The sequence below is a fragment of the Hipposideros armiger genome, unplaced genomic scaffold (assembly GCF_001890085.2).
Source record: "Hipposideros armiger isolate ML-2016 unplaced genomic scaffold, ASM189008v1 scaffold_180, whole genome shotgun sequence".
NCBI classification, from domain to species: Eukaryota; Metazoa; Chordata; class Mammalia; order Chiroptera; family Hipposideridae; genus Hipposideros; species Hipposideros armiger.
In genome coordinates this window covers 2,513,700-2,539,631 of record NW_017731530.1, presented here as the reverse complement: position 1 = coordinate 2,539,631, position 25,932 = coordinate 2,513,700, and the positions used below count along the sequence as shown (strand labels likewise).

The following is a 25,932-nucleotide window of genomic DNA, read 5'->3' as shown; positions in this document are numbered from 1 at the left end:
TTAAAGAGTAGCAACGAAAATAATTTTATGGTTGGGGGTCACCACAACATGAGGAACTGTATTAAGGGGTCGCGGCATTAGGAAGGTTGAGAACCGCTGGCTTAGAAAGACTGTGTAAAGAAAAGAAAAGGACCCAGCATAAAACCTTAAGGAACACCTTAGTGCCTACTCAGCCTTGGAGACCCAGTACAGGCATTACCTCCTCAGGAAGCCTTCTCTGACCCCTAAGTCCAATTGAGTCACTTTCTAAAGGTTTCAACAGCATCTTTTCCCCTATCATTGGACTAATTACCATGTTGCATAACTGCTCAGCTGATTTTGGGTCTTGTGAGGGAAGGGACAATTATTATTTTGTTCATGTGGATCTTTATTGTTGTGCATAGAATCTAAAACATAGCAAGTGCTCAATAAATAATATTACATTTAATTTAAGAATATATCTTCTATGTAAAATATATTACACTATTATATATGCATCTCATTTTATTTAAATCTTTTCAAGATCTATGATTTTTTTTTAACTTATACGAGTTTATTTGAGCCAATCTGATGACAATTGCCAGGAAGCAAAATCTCAACGGATTGAGAAAATGCTCCCTATAATTATTTTCTTAGGATACAGCCCTAGAAGCAAAATTATTCATTACTGGATTAAAGAATATAATCATTTTAACATCCTTAACATACATTGCTAACTTAATTTCCAGATGTTTATTGTCCTAAATCTATTTAGAAACTAGATAATTTTAACAACATTTAGTCAACTTCATCCAGGGCTATGCTATATCTCTTTATTTATATGAGTCTTATTTTTATATTATTCAATATAAGTTTTGTAATTTTCCTGACATATGATCATATTCCCTTTAAAGGTGAGAGTTATGTATGTTTGTGTATGTATATGTGTGAATACATACATACATAAAATCACTGTTGTAAATTAGAAGTCTTTTCCACCATATTTTATTACCAGATATTGCCCACATATAGGAAATCTAATACTGTTTTGTGATTGCTTTCTTATCTGGCTACTTTATTGAACTTTTTTATTAGTTGTAAGTGTACACTTACCAGCTATAAATAACGATACATTTATCTTCACCTTTGCACAGTATTCTTCTTATTTGTTTCACATCTCGTTTTAATTATTAGAATTTCCTGAATGTGTTAAATAATGGTAATAAGGGCAGGTTCCCTTTTGTATTAGCTACTTTAATAGAACCACTAGTATTTCAGCACTAAATGTGATATTGCCTAGATTTCATAAAACTGTTCTTTATAATTGTAAGGCACTCTTATTCAGTTCCTAGTTTACTATTATTAAAACTTAAAAGTAGGTTTTATTTTTATCAGATGCTTTTTTAGCATCTATCTAAATGACTATCAGTTTCCTCCCTTTGAACTATTGATGTGATGCATTAGATAACGTGTTTGGGGATAAACTACTATTTTTTAAAAAAACCAATTGTAGAATTTAACTTGCAAGTACTTATTTTATTTAAGATTTTCACATTTCTTTCCATAATAGAAGTTGGTCTGAATGTATGTGTGTGTGTGTGTGTGTGTGTGTGTGTGTGTGTGTGTTTTCTGTCAGGTTTTATATCAGAGTTTATGCTGATTTTATGAAATAAACTAAGAAATTTTCCATCTTTTTCTATTCTATGTAGCAGTTTATATAACACTGTAATTATATTTTCCATGAAAGAACCTTCAAACTACTTAGGCCCAAAATGCTATGAGGAGTTAATTCTTTAACATCTTTTATAATTTCTTCCATAGTTTTTAAATCTCTGTCTATTTTATATGCCACTTAATTATGACAACATATTTTTCAGAAATTTTCTATTTTATCAACATTTCCAAATTTTATCCAGATATTATGAAGTTGCACATAAAATATTTATGATTTTAACAAATCATGGTCAGTCTATTATCATTTTTAATTTTCTGAATTATACTTTCACCTTCTTTCCCCAATTAGACTGTCTGACATTTGTTTGCATTACTGTTTCTTTAAAAGGAAAAATAGTTTGTGGATATATGAATCAATTACATTTTTATCTTATTTTTCAATTAATTTTTTCTGTTTTTTCCCCATTTTTCCTTTTTTTAAAAGATTTTATTGGGGAATTGGGGGAATCAGGGAAGGGGAACAGACAAGTTGCTGTTCTTTTGTTCTTCAGTCTAGTTGTGGAGGACATCACTTCACTGTCCCATGGTGGTATTATCATTGCTGTCTTCCCAGGTGAGGCACATTGGTCGCTGGACACTGGACAGCCGTTCACGGCAGCTCTTGGCAGCTCACACTGGCTGCCAGCCACTCACGCCTGCTGCCAGCCACTCACGGTAGCTTTACAGCAGCCCATTGCAGCCTCAATGCAGCCTACACTGTTGCCGGTGACTCACAGCAGCCCAGCTCCAGGTCGAGCTGTTGTTCACCATCTTAGCTGTAGAGGGCGCAACGTCACTGGCCCTAAAGTGGGATCCAAACCGGGGCCCCGCTGCTCAGAGTTGGCATCCCAAGCCAGCTCTTAACCAACGCGCCACTCGGCCAGCCCCCAACCCCCCATTTGTCCTTTATAAAATTTATCTTTTGTATTTCATAGTTCTTTGTTTCTGATTGGAATGTTATACATGTTCATTTATTTTCATTTATCTATTTATTTTCATTCAATATTTTTCCAAAGTGGGAACATGTAAGATTATAAATTCGCCTCTAAGTGCAGCTTTGGCTGTAGCCTATACATTTTGCTGTAATACTACACTGAAACTTGGCTTTGGCTTTGGAATTAGGCTAAAATCTGCTGTTACACTATAACTTTTTATTTTTACCTCTAGGAGACAGAATTGTCAAATGTTGACTTCAAAAGAATTCAAGGCGTTTCTGTACTTATGTGCAACCAATGGCCATGTGGTCATGTATATTACCATTATTTTAAATCAGAGTAAGTACATCAATAATGTGAACAAGGCTTGCATTTGTATATATTTTTATATCTGAATATAGGACAAACATTCTAGATGTCATCTGCAGTAAAAAACCATTTGATATGCTTTATATGTTGAAATCTTATGTCAACTGAAGAGTATGTTTATTATTATAAGAGTATGATATTGCAATAATCAATGATGATTATGAGAAGACAGGTAAAGTTGTCCAAAATATACATCTTAAGAAAGCAAGTTATATTAACAAGGTTTTTTAACATATGATATGAAACCATTATTTTCAAATATATGCATATAATAGTATCTGGAGAGAGAAAAATCAGAAGAAATATATACCATTTGTATTTTTATATAGTAATCATCTCTGGCAATGAGGTTATAGGACACTTTATTTAATTATTTATTTACTTATTTTAAGATTTTTTTTTAATTGGGGAATTGGGGGAGGGGAACAGACAAGTTGCTGTCCTTTTGCTTCTCAGTCCAGTTGTGGTGGACGTCGCCTGAGTGGCCCATGTTGGAACCATCATTGTGCTCTTCCCGGGCAAGGCAGTCATTCGCCAGCCACTGGACGGCTGCCCACGGCGGCCCATGGCAGCCTAGGAAACCTTACGCCTACTGCCAGCCAGTCCCACGGCAGCCCAGCTCTAGGTTGAGCCCTCATTCACCATTCTAGCTGTAGAGGGCACAGCGTCACTGGCCATCATGGGATCTGAACCCTGGCCCTGCTGCTCAGAGCTGGCATCCTAAGCCAACTCCCAACCAACGCGCCACTCGGCCGGCCCTTTATTTCTATTTTATGTATTTACATAATGCTTGAATTTTTTTTAGGAGCATTATCTTTTATAATAAAATATATTTAAAATAAAAAACAGGACTGAAGATATACAAGTTAGTAGTCTGATAAACTATATAATTATCTTTCTCTTCTTGGAAGATTCTGTGATCCAGTTATCTAGGACTTTTATTTCCTTATGCTTTTCTTGCTGGCTTTTCAACCACTTCACTAATTACTATGCTTATACAAGGAGAGAATTAGTTAATTATGCCATATTTTATCAGTTATGATGAAGAAATGGACACAATAATGCAATTGATTCATATAAATGGTTAAATATTATATGGGAACACATGTCTTAATTGGGCCCTTTGTGCTAGATCAAGGAATTCAATTTCGCCAAATAAAAGGAGTGTTACTTTAAGGATACATTGACATTAAGGGGGAATTGAGGGATCTGAGACTAAATGATGGAATAATTGTCCAGTCAGCATTCACAGGAACTGAGCCTAGGGAGACAACAGAACCCAGGAGGCTCAAAGGCCTGACAACTTTGTATCTTCTCTCTTGCTATATGTGGTCTTTCTTGAACTATCTTTGCCCATCTCTGAATATTTTCTGTATTTTCCTCCTGCTTTCTGTTTGCCTATTCCCTCCCTAATATTTACACCGATTCTCTTCATTCTTATCAAAAACCTTATTCCTTTGTTCAACTCCTCTCTCTTGCATCCTCAACCTTTTTCTTTATATGTTTTAAATTTTCTTTATATTAAATAATTTTTATATTAGATTTTATATACAGGTATATAGATATGCTTCTCCCATCTTAAAAACGCAAGCAAACAAACCAAAACACAACCAAAAACACCCTGTCTTGAACCCACATTTCCTTTAAGCAACCACCCATTTCTCTGGGCCCTCTCTCCAAGGTCTTGAAAGAACAGTCCATCTATGCTTGCCTCCACCTCCCCTCTCATTGCTCCATCACCACATTCTAATCTGCTGTTACTTTCATACCCCTACTGAAACTACTCTTCTTAAGATCACTTTCCTGTTCCAGCCTTAACCCAAACTCTTAACCGCATTCATTCAACATAGTTGATCGCTTCCTCCTTAGATACCCTCCTCTCTTTTCTGAAACATTACACTCTTGATTTTTCTCCTACCAATTTGGCCATTCCATCTCACACTTCTTTAAAGGCTTCTCCTCCTTTAATTATTCTTTGTAAATTGAACTTTGCCAGAGCTCAATTCTTGGACTTTCTGTCCTTGCTCTCTTCCTAGTTTTCTACCTCAGTGATTGCATCTATTCAAATGGCTTTAAATGCTTTTGTAACAAGACAATTAAAAATGCAAGTGGATTGTTCCTAGATCAGTGCTGTTCAATAGAACTTTCTGCAGTGGTAGAAATGTTCTGTGTCAGTGCTGTCCAGTATCACAGTCACTAGCCACATATGGCTACTGAGCACGTGACAGGTGACTCGTGTGACTGAGGAACTGAATTTTAGATTTTATTCAATTTTAAATATTAATTTAAATGAAATAGTCACATATTGGAGAGTTTGGTTCTAGATGAAAATAAACTGAAGAAACACAATAAAATTCAATGTTTGAACTTGGTTAAATGTGGTAAAAAAAAAAAAAAACCCAAAAAACAGATGCAGAGGTGGGTTTCAGCTTGCTCTCTCTCTCCCCTGGTCTGTATCTAGCTCTTTTTCCTGTCAACCCTACTAACCAACAGTGACTGCAGGCTGGCCACCAGCTACAGAACAGCCTCCCATAAGGCTCTCCACTAGTTCTTCTTCATCGTCCTACTCCAGCAACTGGACATGCCCAGTTTCCCACATTCTCCTGCAAGGTATCCTTTTTCACCCAGCCTTCAGGAGGGTTGCTTAGTGACTCAGCTCTCACTCTCCAACTCTCCCTTTGGGCCACTGCTTCCTAAGCTCCTCTCATCATATAAATTCTTATTCCTATAATAAACTCCTTATTCCATAATACTCATAGTGGTTCTGCTTCCCTGATTGAATCCTAACTGATACACTCTTGAGAACCGTTACACTTTTAGCCTTCTCCAACTCAGTAAATGACACCAACATCCATCAATTGCCCTCTTAAACTCCCATCACTAATTCCTTGGCAAACTAGACCCAATATGTTCACTTCTTTCTATTTCCTCTGCAATACAGTAGTCCACGTAACTTCCATTCTTTACCTCATTCCATTTACATCATCAACCCCCAATATCTGTTCTATTTCTAAACACTGATTTTAAACATGTTAACAATTTCAATGACTTACTATTGCACTTATTCACCTAATCATACATAATCTGGTTCCTGCCAATTTTTCCAAACTCCTCCACTCTCTCCCTTACCAAATATGCTTCAGCCACACTGGCTTCCTTTCAGGAAAGACCATGATCTGTCTCCTCTCAGGGTTTTTACACATGCTACTCATTCTACCTGGAATGTTCTTGAAGCTCCCTTTCATTCCTTACTTTCCTTGGTTTATTCCTTCAGGTCTTGGTTTAAATATCACCTCCTCAGAAAGGCCTTTCTTGACCAACCTAAGTATGTCCTCCCTGTAATTCTTTAACATTTTACTATGTTAATTTCTTCTTTGCATTTATCACGTTTTATAAATATTTTTCTAACTTATTTATTTTCTTCTCACTTAGCTGTGATCTCCAAGAAGGCAAAAGAAATTTCTGCTTTTTTCATTTATTCACCTAGTGCTTAATTAAGTGCCTGGCACGTAATGGGTGCTCAAAATATATTGTGGAATGATGAATATAGTGAATGGATTCCTCTTAGTTTCTGCTTATTTATGGTTGTTGCTTCCTTATAATTTTAGTTTGACATGAACTCTCATTGGCCCAGCTCTCACCCCTTCTTCATGACACTGACTGTATCTTTGGTTTTTCTCTAGGTATGGTCTGGTGCCTGATGCTGGTCCAATTAGTTTTGGCAAGGAGAATGGTGTTGCAGAGAAAAATGTGACAGTTTAGGCTGCTCCCTTAGCAGGGGCTTTGAGTAAAGTTACTCTTGAAAAGAGTTTTGAGACACACCATTATGGATATGTCCAATGAAATAATTATTATTAATTTTTTTTGCCATGGTTCATTTTGAAAGTCTGAACAACCAAAGATTGCTTGTATTCTGGGACTCCATTCAGAGTAGAATGGGAATACTTTGATAAAACCATTGTTTGAGTTTATGTTTACATAATCTTTGTTGTTATGGCAGTTACTTGTATAAACTTCTGGGGGTTTTTGTAACTTAATTCGTCACCTTCCATTTTAAATGTTAAAATGTAAATAGCTAAAATGAGACTAAACTTCTAATTTTAAAAAATCTAAAAGCAGTAGAAAGAATGTCTAGCATTTCAAGTGTATTTAAAACATCAGCATTTAAAAAATTAATAGAGTTTATATTTTAGAACATTTTTAGGTTTAAAAAAATTAGCAGAAGGAGGTACAGATTCCCTATACCCCGGCTCCTAGCTCGCCTCTCCCAGCCTCCCCTGTTAGTGACGTTGCGCAGTAGATGGTACATTTGTTACAACTGACAAACCAATCGTGATACATTATCATTAATTAAAGTTCTTAATTTACACTAGGAGTCACTCTTTTTTATTGTGAAATACACATTTTTAAAAATTAGTTTCAGCTGTACAACACAGTGCAATAGTTATACTTTTTTACCTCTCGAAGTGACAATCCCCCTCCCCCAATCCACCACCCCACTTCCCCCCCCAATATCATACACATCTATTACAATTCCCTTGACTCCACTCCCACATTATACTCCACGTCCCTAGGATTCACTCTTTATGATGTATATTTCATGGGTTTTGACAAAAGTATGATAACATGTATTCACTGTTATAGCATCATACAGAACAGTTGCATTGCCCTAAAAATTCCCCATGTTCCACCTATTTATTTCTCCTGCCCTACCTCCCTTCCCCTGAACCCCTGGCAAGCACTGATCTTTTTTTTTCTTTTTTTTAAGATTTTTATTGGGGAATTAGGGGATGGGAACAATGCTGGGGAATTGGGGGAAGGGGAACAGACAAGTTGCTGTCGTTTTGTTCTTCAGTCTAGTTGTGGAGGATGCTGCTTCACTGGCCCAAGTTGGCACCACCATTGCGCTCTTCCCTGGCAAGGCAGATCAGTCGCCGGCTTCTGGACGGCCGCTCACTCTGGCTGCTGGCCGCTGGCTACATACGGTAGCCCATGGCAACCCACTGCCACAGGGACTGCAGCCTACGCCGTCGCCAGCGACTCATGGCAACCCAGCTCCAGGTTGAGCTGTTGTTCAGCATCTTAGCTGTAGAGGGCAGTGTCACTGGCCCTCATATGTGGGATCCGAACCGGGGCCCTCTGGCGTCCCAAGCCAGTTCTTAACCAACGCGCCACTCGGCCGGCCCAAGCACTGATCTTTTTACTGGATCCATAGTTTTGCCTTTTCTACAATGTCATATAGTTGTAATTATAGTGTGTAGACTGCTCAGATCGTCTCTTTCACTTGCCAATATGCATTTAAGATTCCTCCTCCGTGTCTTTTCATGGCTTGATAGATCATTTCTTTACAGCACTGAATAATATCCCATTATATGGATACCAAAGTTTGTTTATCCATTCACCTATTAAAGGACATCTTGGTTACTTCTGAGTTCTGGCAATTATGAAGAAAGTTGCTATAAACATCCATGTGCAGGTTTTTCTGTGTGTGAACTTAAGTTTTAAACTTATTTGAGTAAATACCAAAGAATGCAACTGTTGAATCATATGGTAAAAGTATGTTTAGTTTTATAAGAAACTGCCAAACTATCTTCCAAAATGGCTGTACCATTTTGCATTCCCAGTAGCAGTGAATAAGAGTTCCTGTTGCCCCACATCCTCGCCATCATTTATTGTCAGTGTTTTGGATTTTGGCCATGATACATGTGAGATGGTATCTAAATATTTTAATTTGCTGTCCCCTAATGATATATAATGTTGAGCATCTTTTCATATTTTTTTTGCCTTCTATTCATCTTCTTTGGTGGGGTAGGTCTGTTCAGCTATTTTGCTCATTTTTAAAAATTAGGTTGTTGCTTTCTTCTTGTTGGGTTTTAACCTTTTAAAGTCTTAACATGTTGTTTGATTTTGTATACTTTGGATACTAGTCCTTTAATACATAAATGTTTTGGAAAGATTTTCTCCCAGTATGTAGCTTTTCTTTTCATTCTCTTAGCAGTGTCTTTTAAGAGCAGAAGTTTTTAATTTAAATACATCAGCCTTTCAGTTACTATGAAAATAAGATGTGAGAGATGTTTGAAAACTTTCTTCATTACTGGAAAGATTAGATTGACTGACTTCCACAGTCTCTTTTGATTCTAGGTTTTATGGTTCTTTGGAAAGAATGATGGTGTGTTATGGATTTTTCTCATATGAAATCTAGGGTTCCCCCCACCCATTATAACATTAATATGTAATAATTGCAGGAAGTCTAGAAAAATGTAGAAAGAAAAGAAAAAAATATGATATACTTTTTAAAAAGTGTGGCATTGAGTAGGTAGAAGAATTTTGGATGACAAGCAAAAAATCCAAACAGGCATGTTTGTATGCCTGCCTTACATTGATTATAACTAAACAGGCCTCCACCTTTTCACTACTTAAAAGGCAACATGGACAGAAAGACAGTAATGAGGTTCATAAGTAATTAACTTTTTAAAAATACATGCTTATTGTAACAAGTTACATATCACCAAACTGTATGAAGTAAAAAGTGATGGTCTCCTTACACCCATTCTTCTAATTGTAATTGTTTTCTATAGAAAAAAAATTCTTATATCCATGCATACCTGGTTATACACATACACACAGCTTCATGAGTCAGGGATCACATATGTCGATCATCACATACATCATTGTAAACCTAGTGCATATCATGGAAGCTTGCTACATGGAGGGTGCTCAACTGAATGAATAAATGTCTACACTGTTCTGTAGGTGGCTTTTTCTTAAAATGTAAGAATGTAGGGCCAGCTGAGTGGCGTGTTGGTTAAGAGTTGGCTTGGGATACCAGCTCTAAACAGCAGGGTCCCAGTTCGGATCCCACATGAGGGCCAGTGATGCTGTGCCCTCTACAGCTAAGATGGTGAACAACAGCTCGACCTGGAGCTAGGCTGCCATGAGTCCCCAGCGTCAGCTAGGCTGCAGCCTCTACTGCAGGAGGCTGCTGTAAGCTACCATGAGTGGCCGTCCAATGGCCATTGAGTGAATGACTCACCCAGGAAGAGCACAATGATAATATCAACATGGGCCAGTGAAGCGACATCCTCCACAACTAGACTGAAAAACCAAAGGACAGCAACTTCTCTGTTCCTCTTCCCAATTCCCCAACACTATTCCCCACCCTCAATCCCCCAATAAAATCTTAAAAAAAAAAAAGAATATAACCTGAGTATTTTTTCATGTTAGGACATCTATAACTACTTCATTCTTTTCAGTAGCTCCAGAATAATCCATTATATGGATTCATTATAATTTATTCAACCAGCCCCTATTATAATTTTTTTTAAATTTTATTGGGAAACAATGTGTTTTTCCAGGACTCATCAGCTCCAAGTTGAATAGTGGTTTCATTCTAGTTGTGGAGGGCACAACCAGTGGCCCATATGGGGATCGAACTGGCAACCTTGGTGTTATAAGCATTGTGCTCAACCAAATGAGCTAACAGGCCACCCCAACTGGTCCCTATTGTTGGAAGTTTAGGTCATACACACAGACACACAGACACACACACACACACACACACGGTCTGACAATTAAGTTCGCAAACTTGTTGTAATGATGTTGCTAACCTTTCTGATATCAGAGGGATTATCCATTATGAATTCGTACCAACTGAACAAACAGTTAACCAAGTTTACTATTTGGAAGTGCTGAAAAAACTGCATGAAAAAGTTAGACAACCTGAACTTTGCGCCAACGATTCATGACTCTTGCATCATGACAATGCACCAGCTCATGCGGCACTGTCTGTGAGGGAGTTTTTAGCTAGTAAACAAACAACTGTATTGGAACACCCTCTCTACTCACCTGATCTGGCCCCCAATGACTCTTTTCTTTACCTGAAGATAAAGACATATTGAAAGGAAGACATTTTGATGACATTCAGGACATCAAGGGTAATATGACGACAGCACTGGTGGCCATTCCAAAAAATGAGTTCCAAAATTGCTTTGAAGCGTGGACTAGGCGCTGGCATCGGTGCATAGCTTCCCAAGGGGAGTACTTCAAAGGTGACTGTAGTGATATTCAGCAATGAGGTATGTAGCATTTTTTCTAGGATGAGTTTGCAAACTTAATTGTGTGACCGTGTGTGTGTGTGTGTGTGTGTGTGTGTGTGTGTGTGTGTGTATAAAGCAGGAGTGCCAAAAAATTGTATACAAGTGGACGCTTTGGTTAACATTGCTCAAGCAGTAGTTCACCATAATCAGAAGTGTCTGGATGCCGATGGTAACCACTTTGAGGACCTCTTGTCCTCAAAAGTCAAACGTGACTTGTATTCATCTTTTGTTACTCTATATAGTGAGTGTTACAATTTTAATAGTTTTTCCTTTCTTAAAATATATAATTAAATTTTTATTAAAATATAGCTAACATACAATATTATATTAGTTTCAGCTATACACCATAGTTTTTCAACATTTATATACCCGTGCTATCACAATATTATTGACTATATTCCGTATGCTGTACATTACATCTCTATGACTCATTTCTTTATACCTTTATACCTGAAAATTTGAACCTCTTATTCCCCTTCACCTTCCTCCCCTTTTTAATTTTTCAATTACAGTTGAAATTCAGTATTATTTTGTATTAATTTCAGGGGTACAGCATACTAGGTAAACATTTATATAATTCAAGAAATGATCCCCCTAACTAGTCTAGGACCCACCTTGCACTTTTCATTGTTATTATCATATTACTTACTATATTCCCCATGCTTTACTGTACATCCCAAGACTATTTTGTAACTACCAATTTGTACTTCTTAGTCCCTTCACCTTTTTCACCCTGACCCCAAAACTGCTTTCCAATTATTACCCCAATATATCTAGTACCCATCTGACACCATGCATAGTTATTATAATATTATTGACTATATTTCATATGCTATACCCTACATACCTATGAGTACTTTGTGACAACCAATTTGTACTTAATTCCTTCCCTTTTGTCATCCACCTCTACAACTTCCCATCTGGCAACAATGAGGATGTTTTCTGTATCTATAACCTTCTTTCTGTTTTGTTTGTTTATTTTGTTCTTTAGATCCCACATATATGAGAAATCACATTGCATATGTCTTTCTCTGTCTCACTATTGCACTCAGCACAATACCCCCAAGTCCATCCATGCTGCCCAGAAGGCAAGAACCCATTCCCTTCCATGGCAGACAACATTCCATTGTAAATATGTACCACCTGTTGTTTATCCATTCATCCATCAACAGACAACAAGGCTGCCTCCACATCTTGGCCATTGTAAACAATGGTACGATGAACATATGGATGCACACACCCCCTTAAAGTAGCGTTTTGGATTTATTTTGATAAATACCCAGAGTAAGGTTTACAGTGTCCTTGTTTGTCTCTTGTTGTAGCCTTTTTTTTTTTTTTAAGATTTCATTGGGGAATTGGGGAAGGGGAACAGCCAAGCTGTTGTTCTTCAATCTTAGTTGTGGAGGGCGCAGCTAGCTCAACTCCAAGTCCAGTCGCCATCCAGCCACCCGGCGGCAGCTTAGGGCAGCTCAGCTCAAGGGGCTGTGTTCATTCTTAATTGTGGGTGGGCATAGCCCACCATCCCATGCAGGAGTTGAACCAGAAACCTTGTTGTTAGGAGCACATGCTCTCACCAGCTAAGCCATCTGCCACCTGTTGGCAGCTCAGCAGCAGCTCATCTTGGGCGCAGTTCACTGGCCCATGTGGGAATCAAACTGGTGACCCTGTTGCTAAGAGCTCACGTTCTTAACCAACTGAGCCACTGGGCCGCCCCTAGTCTTTGTTGTAAAGTCTATTTTGTCTGGTATATGTATTGCTACCTCAGCTTTTTTTTTTTTCCATTTTCATGAAATACTTTTTCCATTCCTTTAAGTCTGTGTGTGTCTTTCAATCTTAAGTGAGTCTCTTGTAGGCAGCATATGTATGGGTCTTGTTTACTTAGCCATTCAGCCATCCTGTCTTTTGATAGGAGCATTTAATCCATTTACATTGAAAATAATTATTGATAAATATGAAGGTATTGCCATTTTATTGTTCACATTTTTTCTCTTTTTTCTTTAGTCTTAAAAATGTCCCTCTAACTTTCTTTGTAATACTGGTTTGGTGGTGATGAACTCCTTTAGCTTTTTCTTGTCTGGGAAGCACTTTATCTGTCTTTCGAGTCTAAATAATAGTCTTGCTGGGTACAGTGCTCTTGATTGTAGGTCGTTGCTTTTCATCACATTGAATATTTTGTGCCAATCACTTCTGGCCTGCAAAGTTTCTGTTGAGAAATCAGCTGACAGTATTGTGGGAACTCCTTTGTAGGTAACTGTTTTTCTCTTGCTGCTTTTAAAATTCTCTCTTTGACTTTAACTTTTGGCCTTTCAATTATGATGTGTCTTGGTGTGGGCCTCTTTGGGTTCATCTTGTTTGAGACTCTGTGCTTTCTGGGCTTGTATGTCTATTTCCTTCACGAGGTTAAGGAAGTTTTATATCATTATTTCTTCAAATAGGTTTCAATTCCTTGCTCTTTTTCTTCTCCTTCTGGTGTCCCTATGATGCAAATGTTGGTGTGCCTGGTGTTGTCTCAGAGGTCCCTTAAACTATTCTCACCATTTTGAATTCTTTTTGCTGCTCTGATTGGATGTTTTCTGCTACCTTATCTTCTAAATCACTGATTCAGTCCTCTGCTTCATTTAATCTATAGTTGATTTCCTCTACTATATTCTTCATTTCAGTTATTGTATGCTGTATTTCTGACTGGTTCTTTTTTATGTTTTATATCTCCATTTTTATGTTTCTTATCTCCTTGTTGAAGTTCTCCCTGAGATCACTGAGTATCCTTATAACCAGTGTTTTGAACTCTGCATCTGGTAGATTGCTTATCTCCATTCTGTTTTGGTCTTTTTCTGGAGGTTTGTTCTGTTCTTTTATTTGGGACATGTTTTTGTGACTCTCCATTTTGACTGTGTTTCTGTGTTTGTTTCTGTGTGTTAGGTAGGGCTGCTATGTCCCCCGGTTTCAGTAGAGTTGCCTTATGTAGCAGGTACTCAGTGGGGCTCAGTGGTGCAGTCTCCCTGGTCACCTGTACCAGGTGCTCCAAATGTGTCCCTTGTATGGGCTGTGTGTGCACTCCTGTTGTAGTTGAGCCTTGGTTGCCACTTACACATCAGTGGGAGGGATTAACACTTAAGCTGATTGATTGTGAGGATTGGCCATGACTACAATGGAGGGGCTGTTGTGTAGAGGCTGACTGTATGGAGCAGAATTCACTTTATCAGGTGTCTGCCCAATCTTCTCTTAGGTGTGTCATTCTTGAAGGCAGCCAGATGATGTTCCAGTTGGGCCAGATCTGGCCACCAGGTTTACCAGCCCTGGGGCCTCCTTGGAGGGGCCCCACCACAGTCCAAGTTCGGCTGCAGTCTTTGCCCTCCCTGGGGTCACCTGGCATGAGCCACAAAATAATCCACAGGGGTCCACCACTAGTGCTGGCTTGGAGGTTCCTCGAGAGGCCAACCATGAACTGAGGACAGCTGCCACTAGTGCCAAGGTTGTGGCTACTTATGAAGTGGTACAGGCGACATGGAGGCCAGATGCTGCTGTTTTGCATTTTGTGAACCTTTGAGAGTTTTAGGATAGTCTGATGCATAAGCCAAGACAGGCTGTTTGTATGGAAAAGCCATTGAAAGTCATTTGGGTGTGCTCGAATGTTGGGTATTGTGGGGACTCAGGGAATCACCTGGATGGGGCAGATGAATGGTGTTAGCCAGATCCATGGAGACTCTGATATAGTACTCACCCATGTCTGCATCCTAGGAGAGGGGAGGGCTCAACAGAGAAACAATGGATTGTACCAGCACTTCTCTTTAGGAGAAAGCTGCTTCTTCAGCCCTCACTCTGAAGCCAGACAACTCAGTTTCTCCCCGTATGTCCTTGGCAACTTTTGAGCTGCTGTCTCAGTGCTGGAGCTCAGAGTAAGTGAGTCCATCACCGAGTAAGTCTGTGTGCGATCCCTTTAATAGCAATGCCTGGGACTCCAGCTGTCCTCTTGTCACTTAGCCACAATCTCTGTTGGTTTTCACAGCTAGGAGTTATGGGGACTTCTCTTCCTGGCACTGGAACCCTGAGCTGGAAGGCCTGGTGTGGGGTTTGAACCCCTTCTTTCTCCAGGAGTGACCTCTGCAGCCAAGATATCCCTCCCAATTTTTAACAGTCAAATGCAGGTGTGGGATCACCCTGTTCTGTGTTTCTGCCCATTCCACTAGTCTCCAGGTGGCTTCTTCTGTATGTCCTTAGTTGTAGGGCTTTGGTTCAGCTAGCATTAATGATGGTTGTTCTGTAGCTTAGTTGTAATTTTTAAAAAATTTTTATTGGGGAATTGGGGGGATGGGAACAGTGCTAGGGAATTGGGGGAAGGGAAACAGACAAGTTGCTGTCATTTTGTTCTTCAGTCTAGTTGTGGAGGACGTTGCTTCACTGGAGCAAGTTGGCACCATCATTGCGCTCTTCCCGGGTGAGGCAGATTAGTCGCCGGCTTCTGGACGGCCGCTCACTGTGGCTGCTGGCCGCTCACGCTGGCTGCTGGCTACATACGGTAGCCCATGGCAACCCACTGCCACAGGGACTGCAGCCTACGCCGTCACCTGCGACTCACGGCTGCCCATCTCCAGGTTGAGCTGTTGTTCAGCATCTTAGCTGTGGAGGGCAGTGTCACTGGCCCTCATATGTGGGATCCGAACCGGGGCCCTCTGGCGTCCCAAGCCAGTTCTTAACCATCGCGCCACTTGGCCGGCCTGATACTTGAATATTTTTAAGCAATGAGAAATAAGAGTAAGAGTTTGAGAAAAAATTTTATACATTATAAAATAGTCAAGCTAGAAGAAACCTTAAAAATTGTTTCAATACCCTTCTTTTATAGATGAGGAAAAAGAAATTCTTAGAAGTGAAATGACTTATCTAAGTTCACACTATCAATTACTAGCAGATCTGGGATTAGAACCAAGGTTGTTTGGGTCTCAACCTATTATCCTTTGGCTTTATTCAGCAAATAATTACTAAGCATCAAATCCTGTGCTAGGTACTAAAGAGAATTCAGGGCAGTAAGGACACATATATTGAGCACTTTCTCGTGCCAGATCTTTCAAATACATTTCGATCTATTCCAGTGTATCTATCGTACCAAGTGAATCAATCTACTATTTGACTTAAGAAAAAAAAACATTATTAGTTATTTCCCCATGTTTCAGTAATAGTAGTAATACTTGGAGTCAAGCCTGGAATAAGAAATTTTGTAGGTCAAGAGGAAAATTATACTGTTTCACTTAAAAAGATGTCAAATGGAGAGCATGGCTGATTGCTTTTTTCTCAGGCCTGCTCAGGTTGTCGTTAGCTTTCTGTCTAGGCCCTCAGTGTGTGCAAGCCTGAAAAATGCCAGAGTTGAGGAAGACAAGCTGAAGCTGGGAGAGTGGCTGAAATGTGGCTAGGGAGATAGGTGGGACAGATCTTGGAGGGCTTTGTTGATCTAGTGATGGATTTTGGCTCTTGTTCTAAGTGTAATGCAAAGCTGATGAATGTTTTTGAGCAGTTGCTTCATAAGTCTTATTTGCAATTGAGAGAGAGGAAGAGAGAGAAAAAGAGAGAGAGAGATAGGGAGAGGGCACTTGGGTTTTTTAATGGATTGGGAAAACTGTTAAGAGTGGATGAATCAGGGCCGGCCAAGTGGCTCAGTTGCTCAAGAGTGTGAGCTCTGAGCAACAGGGTCGCCAGTTCAATTCCCAGCCCAAGCTAAGCTGCCAACAGCTGCCAACAGGTGGCAGGATGGCTCAGCTAAAAAAAAAAAAGAGTGGGTGAATCAGAAGGCTATATATCATTAGTTCAGATGGTAAATGATGGTGCCTTGTACCATGGTTGCAATATAGAGAGAAGTGGAAATATACTAGGTAGATAAAATGAACAGGACTTGATTTAACTGATGTGGTAGTCAGGGAGAAGTCAGTGTCCTGGACGGCTCTGGTTTCCAAGTAATTCTGCTAGATGCAAGTGGGTGATGTTCTTTGAGATGGGAACTCGAGATGGAAGATTAGGGAAAGAACATGTGCTCAGTTTTTTGAAATGTTCGTTTGGAGTGCCTGAAGCCCAAAGAAAGGTCTAGTGGGTGATTAGATAAAGGAATTAGAGCTAGAAATTTGACTTTGGGAATCTTTTGCCATTTGGCATGTGGCATTGCCTAGGTAGAAGCATTTTTTTTTTCTTAAAGGGAAGTTGATTGCCCAGGAAGGTCTAAATAAAAAGCGTTGAATGGTTCAAATCTATTATTTTAATTCTTTAATCTAAAACAGGGGTCGGCAAACTGTGGCTTGAGAGCCACATGTGGGGCTTTAGGTATGTTCTGTTTCAATAGTTTACCGACTCCTGAAAGAGCCAATCCTGTCCCTCACAACAATTTAAAAATTATTTGAGAGCCATAAAACAAACAGGGAAACACCATTATGTGAATAATATCCTTTAAAAATGTTATAAATGAAACTATGATAGTTTTATTTTCATTTTCAATTTTACTTCAGAGCCACAAGTACATACCCAAAAAGCCGCATGTGGTTCGCGAGCTGCAGTTTGCTGACTCCTGGCAGCTCTTCCAACTCAAAAGTTTGTCAACACCCGATCGATAAGATTACCTTATTTTTATTATATTTTTATACTAAGCAGTTTGGTTTGAGTTTTTTGTTTATAACATTATTTACTAACTTTTGGATTATGAGCTAAAAATTCCTGTTGCTGAATTACCTGAATACCATAGTAGGTACATGTTTGATAGTAAGGATTTTATTTATTTATTTTTTTAAATGTTTTATTGGGGAATTGGGGGAGGGAAACACTGGGGAATCGGCGAAGGGGAACAGACAAGTTGCTGTCCTTTTGTTCTTTAGTCTAGTTGTGGAGGCTGTTGCTTCACTGGCCCCTGTTGGTAGTGTGATCATTGTGCTCTTCCTAGGTGAGGCATTTGCTCTCTGGCCATTGGACGGAGGCTCTCAGCAGCTCACGCCAGCCGCTGGCAGCTCACGCTGGCTGCCAGCCACTCATGGTAGCTTAGGCAGCCCACTGCAGCAGGGGCTGCAGCCTACGCTGTAGCCAGCGACTCATGGCAGCCCAGCTCCAGGTAGAGCTGTTGTTCACCATCTTAGCTGTAGAGGGCACAGCGTCACTGACCCTCATATGTGGGATACGAACTGGGGCCGTACTGTTCAGAGCTGGTGTCCCAAGCCAACTCCTAACCAACGCACCACTCGGCTGGCCGATAGTAAGGATTTTAGGTAGTGGAGATCTCAGATCCTTGATAACTGGGTTGGCTAGATGGTACTTTGGTCAAGTATTTCATATTTTGACCCAGGAGCTTATGAAAATAGCCTAGCATTTTATGTGCTTAAACTAAGCACTTTGAAGAGTGCTCACTTAACTTTTTCTCGAACCACAAATCTGTGGTCATAGCATAGAGCTTACTTAGAGAAACAAGCTTGTTTTTAAATAGTACACTATTTTTCCTTACAGCTGCATTGGATAAAATTAGTATCCATATCGCGTCTGAAATTCAAATGCCTTTGTCTTTCGTGTACCTAGTAAACCGGTCACAAAGGAAATGTCACTTCATGTAAGATTTAGTGGCCAAGATTTTTTGAGAAGAAACAGGTTATGTTCCTCACAGCTACCTTAACCACTCAGCGTTGTGCTGCTTCTAGTTGCTCCAACTGTGCTTTGAGGAAGCCTTTAACTGCTTAAAAGGCCAGGGACTGAAATGGAGTATTGCACAACTCTTCACCGGGCGGTTTCGCTTCCAAATCTGGCCTTGGTGTCATCCCAAGGCAGGAGCCGCTCCTCGCTCCACTGGAACCAACCCCGTTCACCCTCAAAAGCATCCGGAGTTTCCTCGTCTGATCCTCGGATGCCCCTCCCTCTGCCCAAGGTTCTTGTGAAGGCGAAGCCGCGCGGGGCCCCAGGAGGTCTCACTGTCCAGCTAGAGAGACCGGGTCTCCCCGGCACGACTCCCGCACTGGAGTCCCGTCAGCCAGATTAACCAAAGGTCCGCGGGTCTCAGCGCCGCTACCCTCCCCCGCCGCCCCATTGTCTGCCTCGCCCCGCCCCGGGGGACACGTGCGCCTGCAGCTTCCCGAGCGAAGAGAGCGCGGGGCAGGAGCGGCAGCGTGGACACCGCCTGGACCGGCTACGCGGCCGCGGCGCTGGGGGCGGGGGCGGGGGCCGGGCGCGCACGGACCGGTGGGTGCCCTCCAAGGGACTGCGGTCGAGTTCCAAACGTCCCCCCGCCCAGTGCCCCGCCGGCCCGGGACGGGGGTGGGCCTGTGGGAGCTCAGTGGGGGTGGCGTGCGCGTGGTGCCGCGGAGGGGGTGGGGTGGGGAGATGCCTGTCTCCTGACAAAGGAGAACGAGTGGGACACGATGAGCCGGCCCGCCCCGCCCCGCCTGGAGGGGAGACGGAGGGGGAGTGTCAGGAGGGAAGGGGCGGGCCTTTCATTCACTTGGCCCCTCCGCCGCCGCCGGAGCGGAAGGGCGGGGTCTCGCGTCCCTCCCGGGATGAGGAGCACCAGAGGCGGTGGGGCGCGAGGGCGGAGTCCGCAGGCGCGCGTCCCCAGTCGTAGGCGACGTCGTCACGTCAGCGCGGGAGAGAGAAAGAGAGGAGCCTACTCGGCAGGGACTGGGGGACGGGGCCGAGAGAGCGAGGGAGGGATTGAGGAGTGAGCGTGCAAGCGAGGAGGGGAAAGGCGGCCACTCGTGCCTGAGCGGCCGCGGACAGGAGTGAGAGCGGTGAAGGAAAGGAGTAAGAAGGGAAAGAAGAAAGGCCGAGAGAGGCAGGCGGACGGAGGCTGGTGGTGGTGGTGGCAAGGGGAGAAGGAGGAGCTGGAGAACGGCAGGGGCTGAGGTAGTGAGTGAGAAGCGGACGCGCGAAGGGAGGGGAGGGGAAGGGGGGGGTCACGCGGGGGCGCGCGCGCGCACCGGGAGCGCGCTCGGAGGCGAGTGGAACTGGATCGGGTTTGCTGCCAGCGGCGTGAGCTTCGGCCGCCATTTTACAACAGCTCCACTCGCGCCGGACACAGGGAGCAGCGAGCACGCGTTTCCCGCAACCCGATCTCCTCGGACAGGATTCCTCCGCCGCAGCCCAACGGGGAGGTAACGACCGCCAGGACCCGGGTTTGGGAGGGGAGCTCTGTGACATTGTGGAGTGAGCTGGGGGAGGGCGGTGCGGGGAGAAACCGGCTTTTCTGGAAAATGGATTCCAAGGGGGAGAGGAGCACGTTGACTGGGGCTGCTTGGGAGTAGGCCGCGGCCCGCGCCGCCACTTCCTTCTCTTCTCCATGTGCTGCTGCCGTTCGGGCTTTGTCTGCGGCGCTCCAGGGAGGAGGCGGCCCCGTGGCCCGCGAGCGGCCGCGGAGTTGGTGCTGTCGTGGCCGTCGCCGCGGCGCGGGAGTGGGCGGAGAGGAGCCGGTCTTGTCCCGCAGCCGTGCGGCGGGCTTGTGTGGTGCTCGCGGTCTGGTCAGCGTTGGGCAGTTCGCGGAACGCCCTCACGCCGCCAGGTTGCTGGCCCCGGCCCCCGGGTGGGACAGCTGGCCCGGCGCTGCAGTCACTGTATGGACGGGAGAGGGGTGGGGGACTTGCAGCCGCGTGTCGCGGCTCACGTCTCGGCGGGGCAGGCGGGCGGCCGGGGGTCGCCGGCGCCCGGGGCGGAGAGAGCCATGTGTCACGGCGGAGACGGCGGCGCTGGGGGGGCGGGGAGAGCCTGTGGCCTGGCGCCGACGCGTCCTCAGTGTTGAGGGGTGAGATTGTGCTTCTGATGCTTTCCCGGAACTCCGACTGCGGCTTTGGGTTGATGTTGGGAGCAGGTGACGGTCGTCTTGGCCTGGGACTTGGTGGGTTTCCGTTGGAGGAAGTTGTAGGACATTTGAAGGCGCAGAGCACGTGTTTCTAATGGGCTCCTGGTGGCCGCGGCGGTGAAGCTGCCTCTGGGTGCGGAGTCGGGGGCGGGCTTCGGGATGCGGGGGTGAAGGGTGGAGATATTGGGTGGTGGGAAGGTAGCTTGTATGAGCGCTTTGTTCTTCGCTGGCTGTTGTTACTGATCTATAAGCGGCAGGCGGGAAAAGCGCGCACTTTGGGGGTTTACCTTTGAGAGGGAAAAGCCCAGCTTTGCTTTATTCACACACACCTAATTTTCTGTATGGGCACAGCTGCATGTGGCACGCTGGCTGGTCCTCGTGCTGATTGGGTTCCATTTGTAATGTGGTTTTTCCTAGGGAGTGTTAGCAGGTGAGTCAGGGGTGGTGCTAAGGAAAAACGTTAAGTGCCCCGCGCTCCAAATCAGGCTTGTCAGGCGATAGTGACTTTAAAGTAAGGCTTCTTTAAAGGGAGGCTCAGGTTGGCTGGTGTAGACATTGGTAGAGAAAGTAAAGATTGGGGCTCTTATATTGTCCTCTACCCTTTTTGAAGATACTAGTTTAATTTTGCTTATTGCGTTTGAACAGATCTCTGGAAACATGGCTACAGAACATGTTAATGGAAATGGTACTGAAGAGCCCATGGATACTACTTCTGCAGTTATCCATTCAGAAAATTTTCAGACATTGCTTGATGCTGGTTTACCACAGAAAGTTGCTGAAAAACTAGATGAAATTTACGTTGCAGGTAAGAACTAACACTTGCAAAATTATATTATGAAATTTTTCTATTGGATTTCTGGCTTTGAGCTAAAATAGCAACTTTTTGTGGTTTCCAATAAGTATGGGAACTGGAGTTTTGTTTTGCCTTGTTGTGATAGTTGTGAACTAGAGGTTAAGGTGTACTGTATGTAGAGGGAGGGAAGAAGGAAGGGTTAGGAGGTCAAGGCTGGCTGGCCAGATGGATCAGTATATGATGGTAGCAACAGCTGTTGGGAGCAGGCCATGTGACTTTTGGGGGTATTTTTATAGTAGGATTCAAGTTAAATATTTTGGTAACTATAGACTTGTAGTCTGTCTTGGTGTGGCTGTTGTTTTTTCTAGTGGTCATTCGAAGTGGAGCAGAGGTTCACTTGTCATGCTTGGTATTTTGTTGGTTGATTTTAGAGTTTGTAAACCTATATACTTAGTGTTCAGAACTGACTTAGACACAGAACAAGATACAAGAGAAAATTGACTCATTGTAAGTGTGGCTGAGAGGCCTTATTTAGTTTGCAGAATGGCCAAAGTATGTGTTTTTCATTATATAGATGGTAGGAGGAATTGAAGAATTCTTAGTTGGCACACAAGTACCTGTATTGGCAAACAGTGGTATTTTCTTTAAAAAACAACAACAACAACAACGAAAAACAACTTTCCAAAAATATTTAAAGTTGACAACTAATTAAGTTTTCTCTCCTCCAGGGCTGGTTGCACATAGTGATTTAGATGAAAGAGCTATCGAAGCTTTAAAAGAATTCAATGAAGACGGCGCATTGGCAGTTCTTCAGCAGTTTAAAGACAGTGATCTCTCTCATGTTCAGGTAATGTTAATGAAATATCAATGTAAAAAGAATAAAAAACTTGAGTAGTTTGATATGGTTTAAGTTTGATCTAAGTAGATACAGATAAAATAATTAAATATAATTGGAAAATTCCTTTACAGAACAAAAGTGCCTTTTTATGTGGAGTCATGAAGACTTATAGGCAGAGAGAAAAACAGGGGACCAAAGTAGCAGATTCTAGCAAAGGACCAGATGAGGCAAAAATTAAGGTATGACTTAAAAAACTTTTTTTTTCTCCCTTCAGTATTAAAGCTTAACTATTTCTAGCTTTAGTAAATATTCCTTGAATGTGAATTTTTCTTTTTTCTTTAAAATATTGAGAGTTAATGACCATGAGATAATTTTTTAATCTTTTCTAATTATATTTTTGAAAAGGTTCATTCATGCCTTTAACTATTTGTTTCTAAAATAATTGGTTCTTAATTTTTTTCTTGTTACTCAGCTACTGAAGTTAAATCTGTGCTGTTGGTATTCTAAATAAAAGATTTAAAGAAATACAATTACCATGCTTTAGATGCTTTTTGAAAAGCTGCAAGTCCAGGTTACTGACAGTGGAACCAAAATGCAAGGGGGAATCAGTTCACCCCATGCTGATGGAGAGTGTACATTTAGCAGTTGACTGCTTTTCTTAGGATGGACATTCAGGCCCTCAAATAAAATGGATTTAGAATTTTAACAGTGCCTTCTTCTCCCTCCATTAGTATACTGGTTATTAAGGCTAATTTGTTCATTTCTAAAAGTAATGTGGAAATGTAAATGAGGAAACTGAGGCTAGGAGTGGAAGGCTTTTTTTGAGGTCATGTAGAACAGTAAACGGGTTCAACTAGGTTTTGATCTTTGTGTTGGATTTGAGTTATGTAGTTTTTAGTTCATAGAAAATGTGGTGTTCATGCTAGTTTAAGCCTGGTGCTCTTAATGCAGTGTGTCAGTGCTCTTGAACTAAGGGTTATGGTTTAAGAAAAGCGGTTATTAAGAACAGTTTTAGGTGTTGGGTGGTGTTTTAAAATGGTATGGGAAGGGCAAAGCTTGGAATATGGAGTTAGCTGTTAATGTCATTCATAAATTTGAGGCCTTCATAGGTCTAGCTGTGAATGAATTGTGTTTGAACCTAGCAATATCATTTTTTTGGTAGAAATTTTATCAATTATAATTAAATCTACATTTGAGAGTTAGAATTAACATTTTATTAAAAACTTAGTTTAATTTCTGTGACTTTCAGTTCTATCTTTGGAAAGGGAGTGGCTTGTGCTAGCGTGACTTAAATTGTGACAAGGCAGAGACTTTTAAGGTGGTTTAACAGAGGGAATAAGTTTTTCCTTTTTGTTTTTAGGGATTGACATAAAAGTTATTATTTGGGTCATATAAAGATTAAGGTAAAAGAAGCATAGGGGTTGCATATGGGAAAAAGGGAAGATGAACCATTTAATAGTTTAGTTTATGTGATAGCAATAGATTTGAGTTTATTTTTGGTACTAACCCAGTGTTGTACACTTTGCAAACCTTTGGGTATAACAGAAGAAGACTGCTTAAAATATGTAGTGCTTTGTGGGCTCTTTTGTTAGACTTTAGGAATAGAGGTTTTGTCATTTACATTGTTTTTTCATAAATATTTAATGTTCTTTGAGTAGAAAATGTTTAAAATCTGTCTAGTCATTTTCAGAGTGAGGTGACCCCCCCCCCCAAATCATTTAACGTTTTGATAAGTTTTGTCATATGTCTGGTGTTTGTTTTCATTTCAGAATTTATCAGCTAATTATTAGATTGGTTTTATTTAGAGAACTGGCTTTGTGCTTTGTGGTTTGAGATGGCAGAGAAGGGGAATAATTCTTGTTTCTTTCCTTAGACTAACAGTGGACTACTTTTTTCTAGCACTTTGCATGTAATAGGGGATGAAGAGAAACTCCTAATGCTCTGAGTAAATTAAGTTGTGTAAATTTTAACAGATCACTTTCAGGGAGATAAAATGTAGAAATTATATCACATTGTTTGAATTTTGTAAAGTTTTCGGTCATTTTTGCTAAAATTTTTTTTGAGTGATCCACATTCTGTGAAGCATGGCACTTGAATGTCAAATGAGTAAGGTTATTTTTCCTGTAGCTCCTAAATTTCTGGACTTAGTTTGAGGAGCGCGATTTATATAAAGATGGGCGAAATGTGCAGAATGGCAATGTGTACCTAGGAGTGTGGGATATAGAGAATTTATTGGTCAAGAAATCCAGACTTGGGAGAGGTAATTTATCCAGCTCCTTCTTCAGGTGACAATTAAACCCAACCAAATTAGGTGTAGTCATTTTTTTTTTTTAAGGAGATATTAGCAGAATAGCTACACCATATTGAAAATTGTTGATGGGTCAGTATTAGTTTCTTGTTGTTTGCTAAGTACTACTCAGTAATTAGACAAGATAATTTGAACAGGACTCTGAGCTTTTTCACTATAAATTAGGGCTATTACAAGTGTACATTTAAGGGGAAATTCTAAAACAGACACTAGAAACCTGTTTGTAGGGAATGTTGCCAAGATAAATGGTTTGAACAAGATTATGATTTTTAACTGCTGAATGCATGGCTGTGGTCTTGTGAGTTAAATGTATTAATGACATTTGAATTCTTCAAGGCACTCTTGGAAAGAACAGGCTACACACTTGATGTAACCACTGGACAGAGGAAGTATGGGGGACCACCTCCAGATTCCGTTTATTCAGGTCAGCAGCCTTCTGTTGGCACTGAGGTAAAGAAACTAAAAACTTGTATCTTTTGTGGTAAATGCACAGGTGTCTGGTTTCCTAAAGAAACTCTCCATGGTTTTTACTTCATATTTAATTTACAGATATTTGTGGGGAAGATCCCAAGAGATCTGTTTGAGGATGAACTTGTTCCATTATTTGAGAAAGCTGGACCTATATGGGATCTTCGTCTAATGATGGATCCACTCACAGGTCTCAATAGAGGTTACGCGTTTGTCACTTTTTGTATAAAAGAAGCAGCTCAGGAGGCTGTTAAACTGGTAAGTTTTTTTTCCTCTTCAGTTTTCATATTCACTATCTTTAATTAAGGCCAGGTTGTTATTCTTAATATGCCTAAGGGTTAACCAAACATTTTTCGAAGTGCTGTGCTGGTAGACATTGCCTTTCACATTCTCGGTGTATACATTTTAGCAATATTCTTTGCATGTATAGATAGATCAAACTCAGGATTTATATTATGGTAGTGTGGCAGGATTCCTAGTTATTGGTTCTTTGAAACATCTGGCTTAGTGATATTATTTTAAAATTTATAGGAATGTTAAAAGGTTTAAGAAATTAACTCTGGGCCATACCTTTTTCGAAAATATTTCAAAGACATTGTGATGATAAGTTTCTAGTTAATGAAATAAATGATTTTGTGGTGAGTGGCAATATTTG

The 25,932-nt window shown here is 41.4% G+C and overlaps 1 protein-coding gene across 8 annotated transcripts in view; it reads left to right on the top strand.

The window, feature by feature from the left end:
• The first annotated feature begins 19,583 nt into the window (after nt 1–19,583).
• The window catches only part of SYNCRIP (synaptotagmin binding cytoplasmic RNA interacting protein), a 30,663-nt gene continuing 24,314 nt past the window's right edge, over nt 19,584–25,932 (top strand). For 2 of the 8 annotated variants that reach the window (XM_019652485.1, XM_019652484.1), the window contains exons 1-5: nt 20,085–20,169; nt 21,516–21,675; nt 22,392–22,510; nt 22,633–22,740; nt 25,146–25,535. In XM_019652485.1, coding sequence (XP_019508030.1) covers nt 21,528–21,675; nt 22,392–22,510; nt 22,633–22,740; nt 25,146–25,535 — 765 coding nt within the window. In that variant the 5' untranslated portion in view covers nt 20,085–20,169; nt 21,516–21,527. Of the gene's footprint in view, nt 20,170–21,515; nt 21,676–22,391; nt 22,511–22,632; nt 22,741–25,145; nt 25,536–25,932 lie in introns of all 8 variants that reach the window. The other 6 variants (XM_019652483.1, XM_019652487.1, XM_019652486.1 and 3 more) reach the window with 6 other exon arrangements.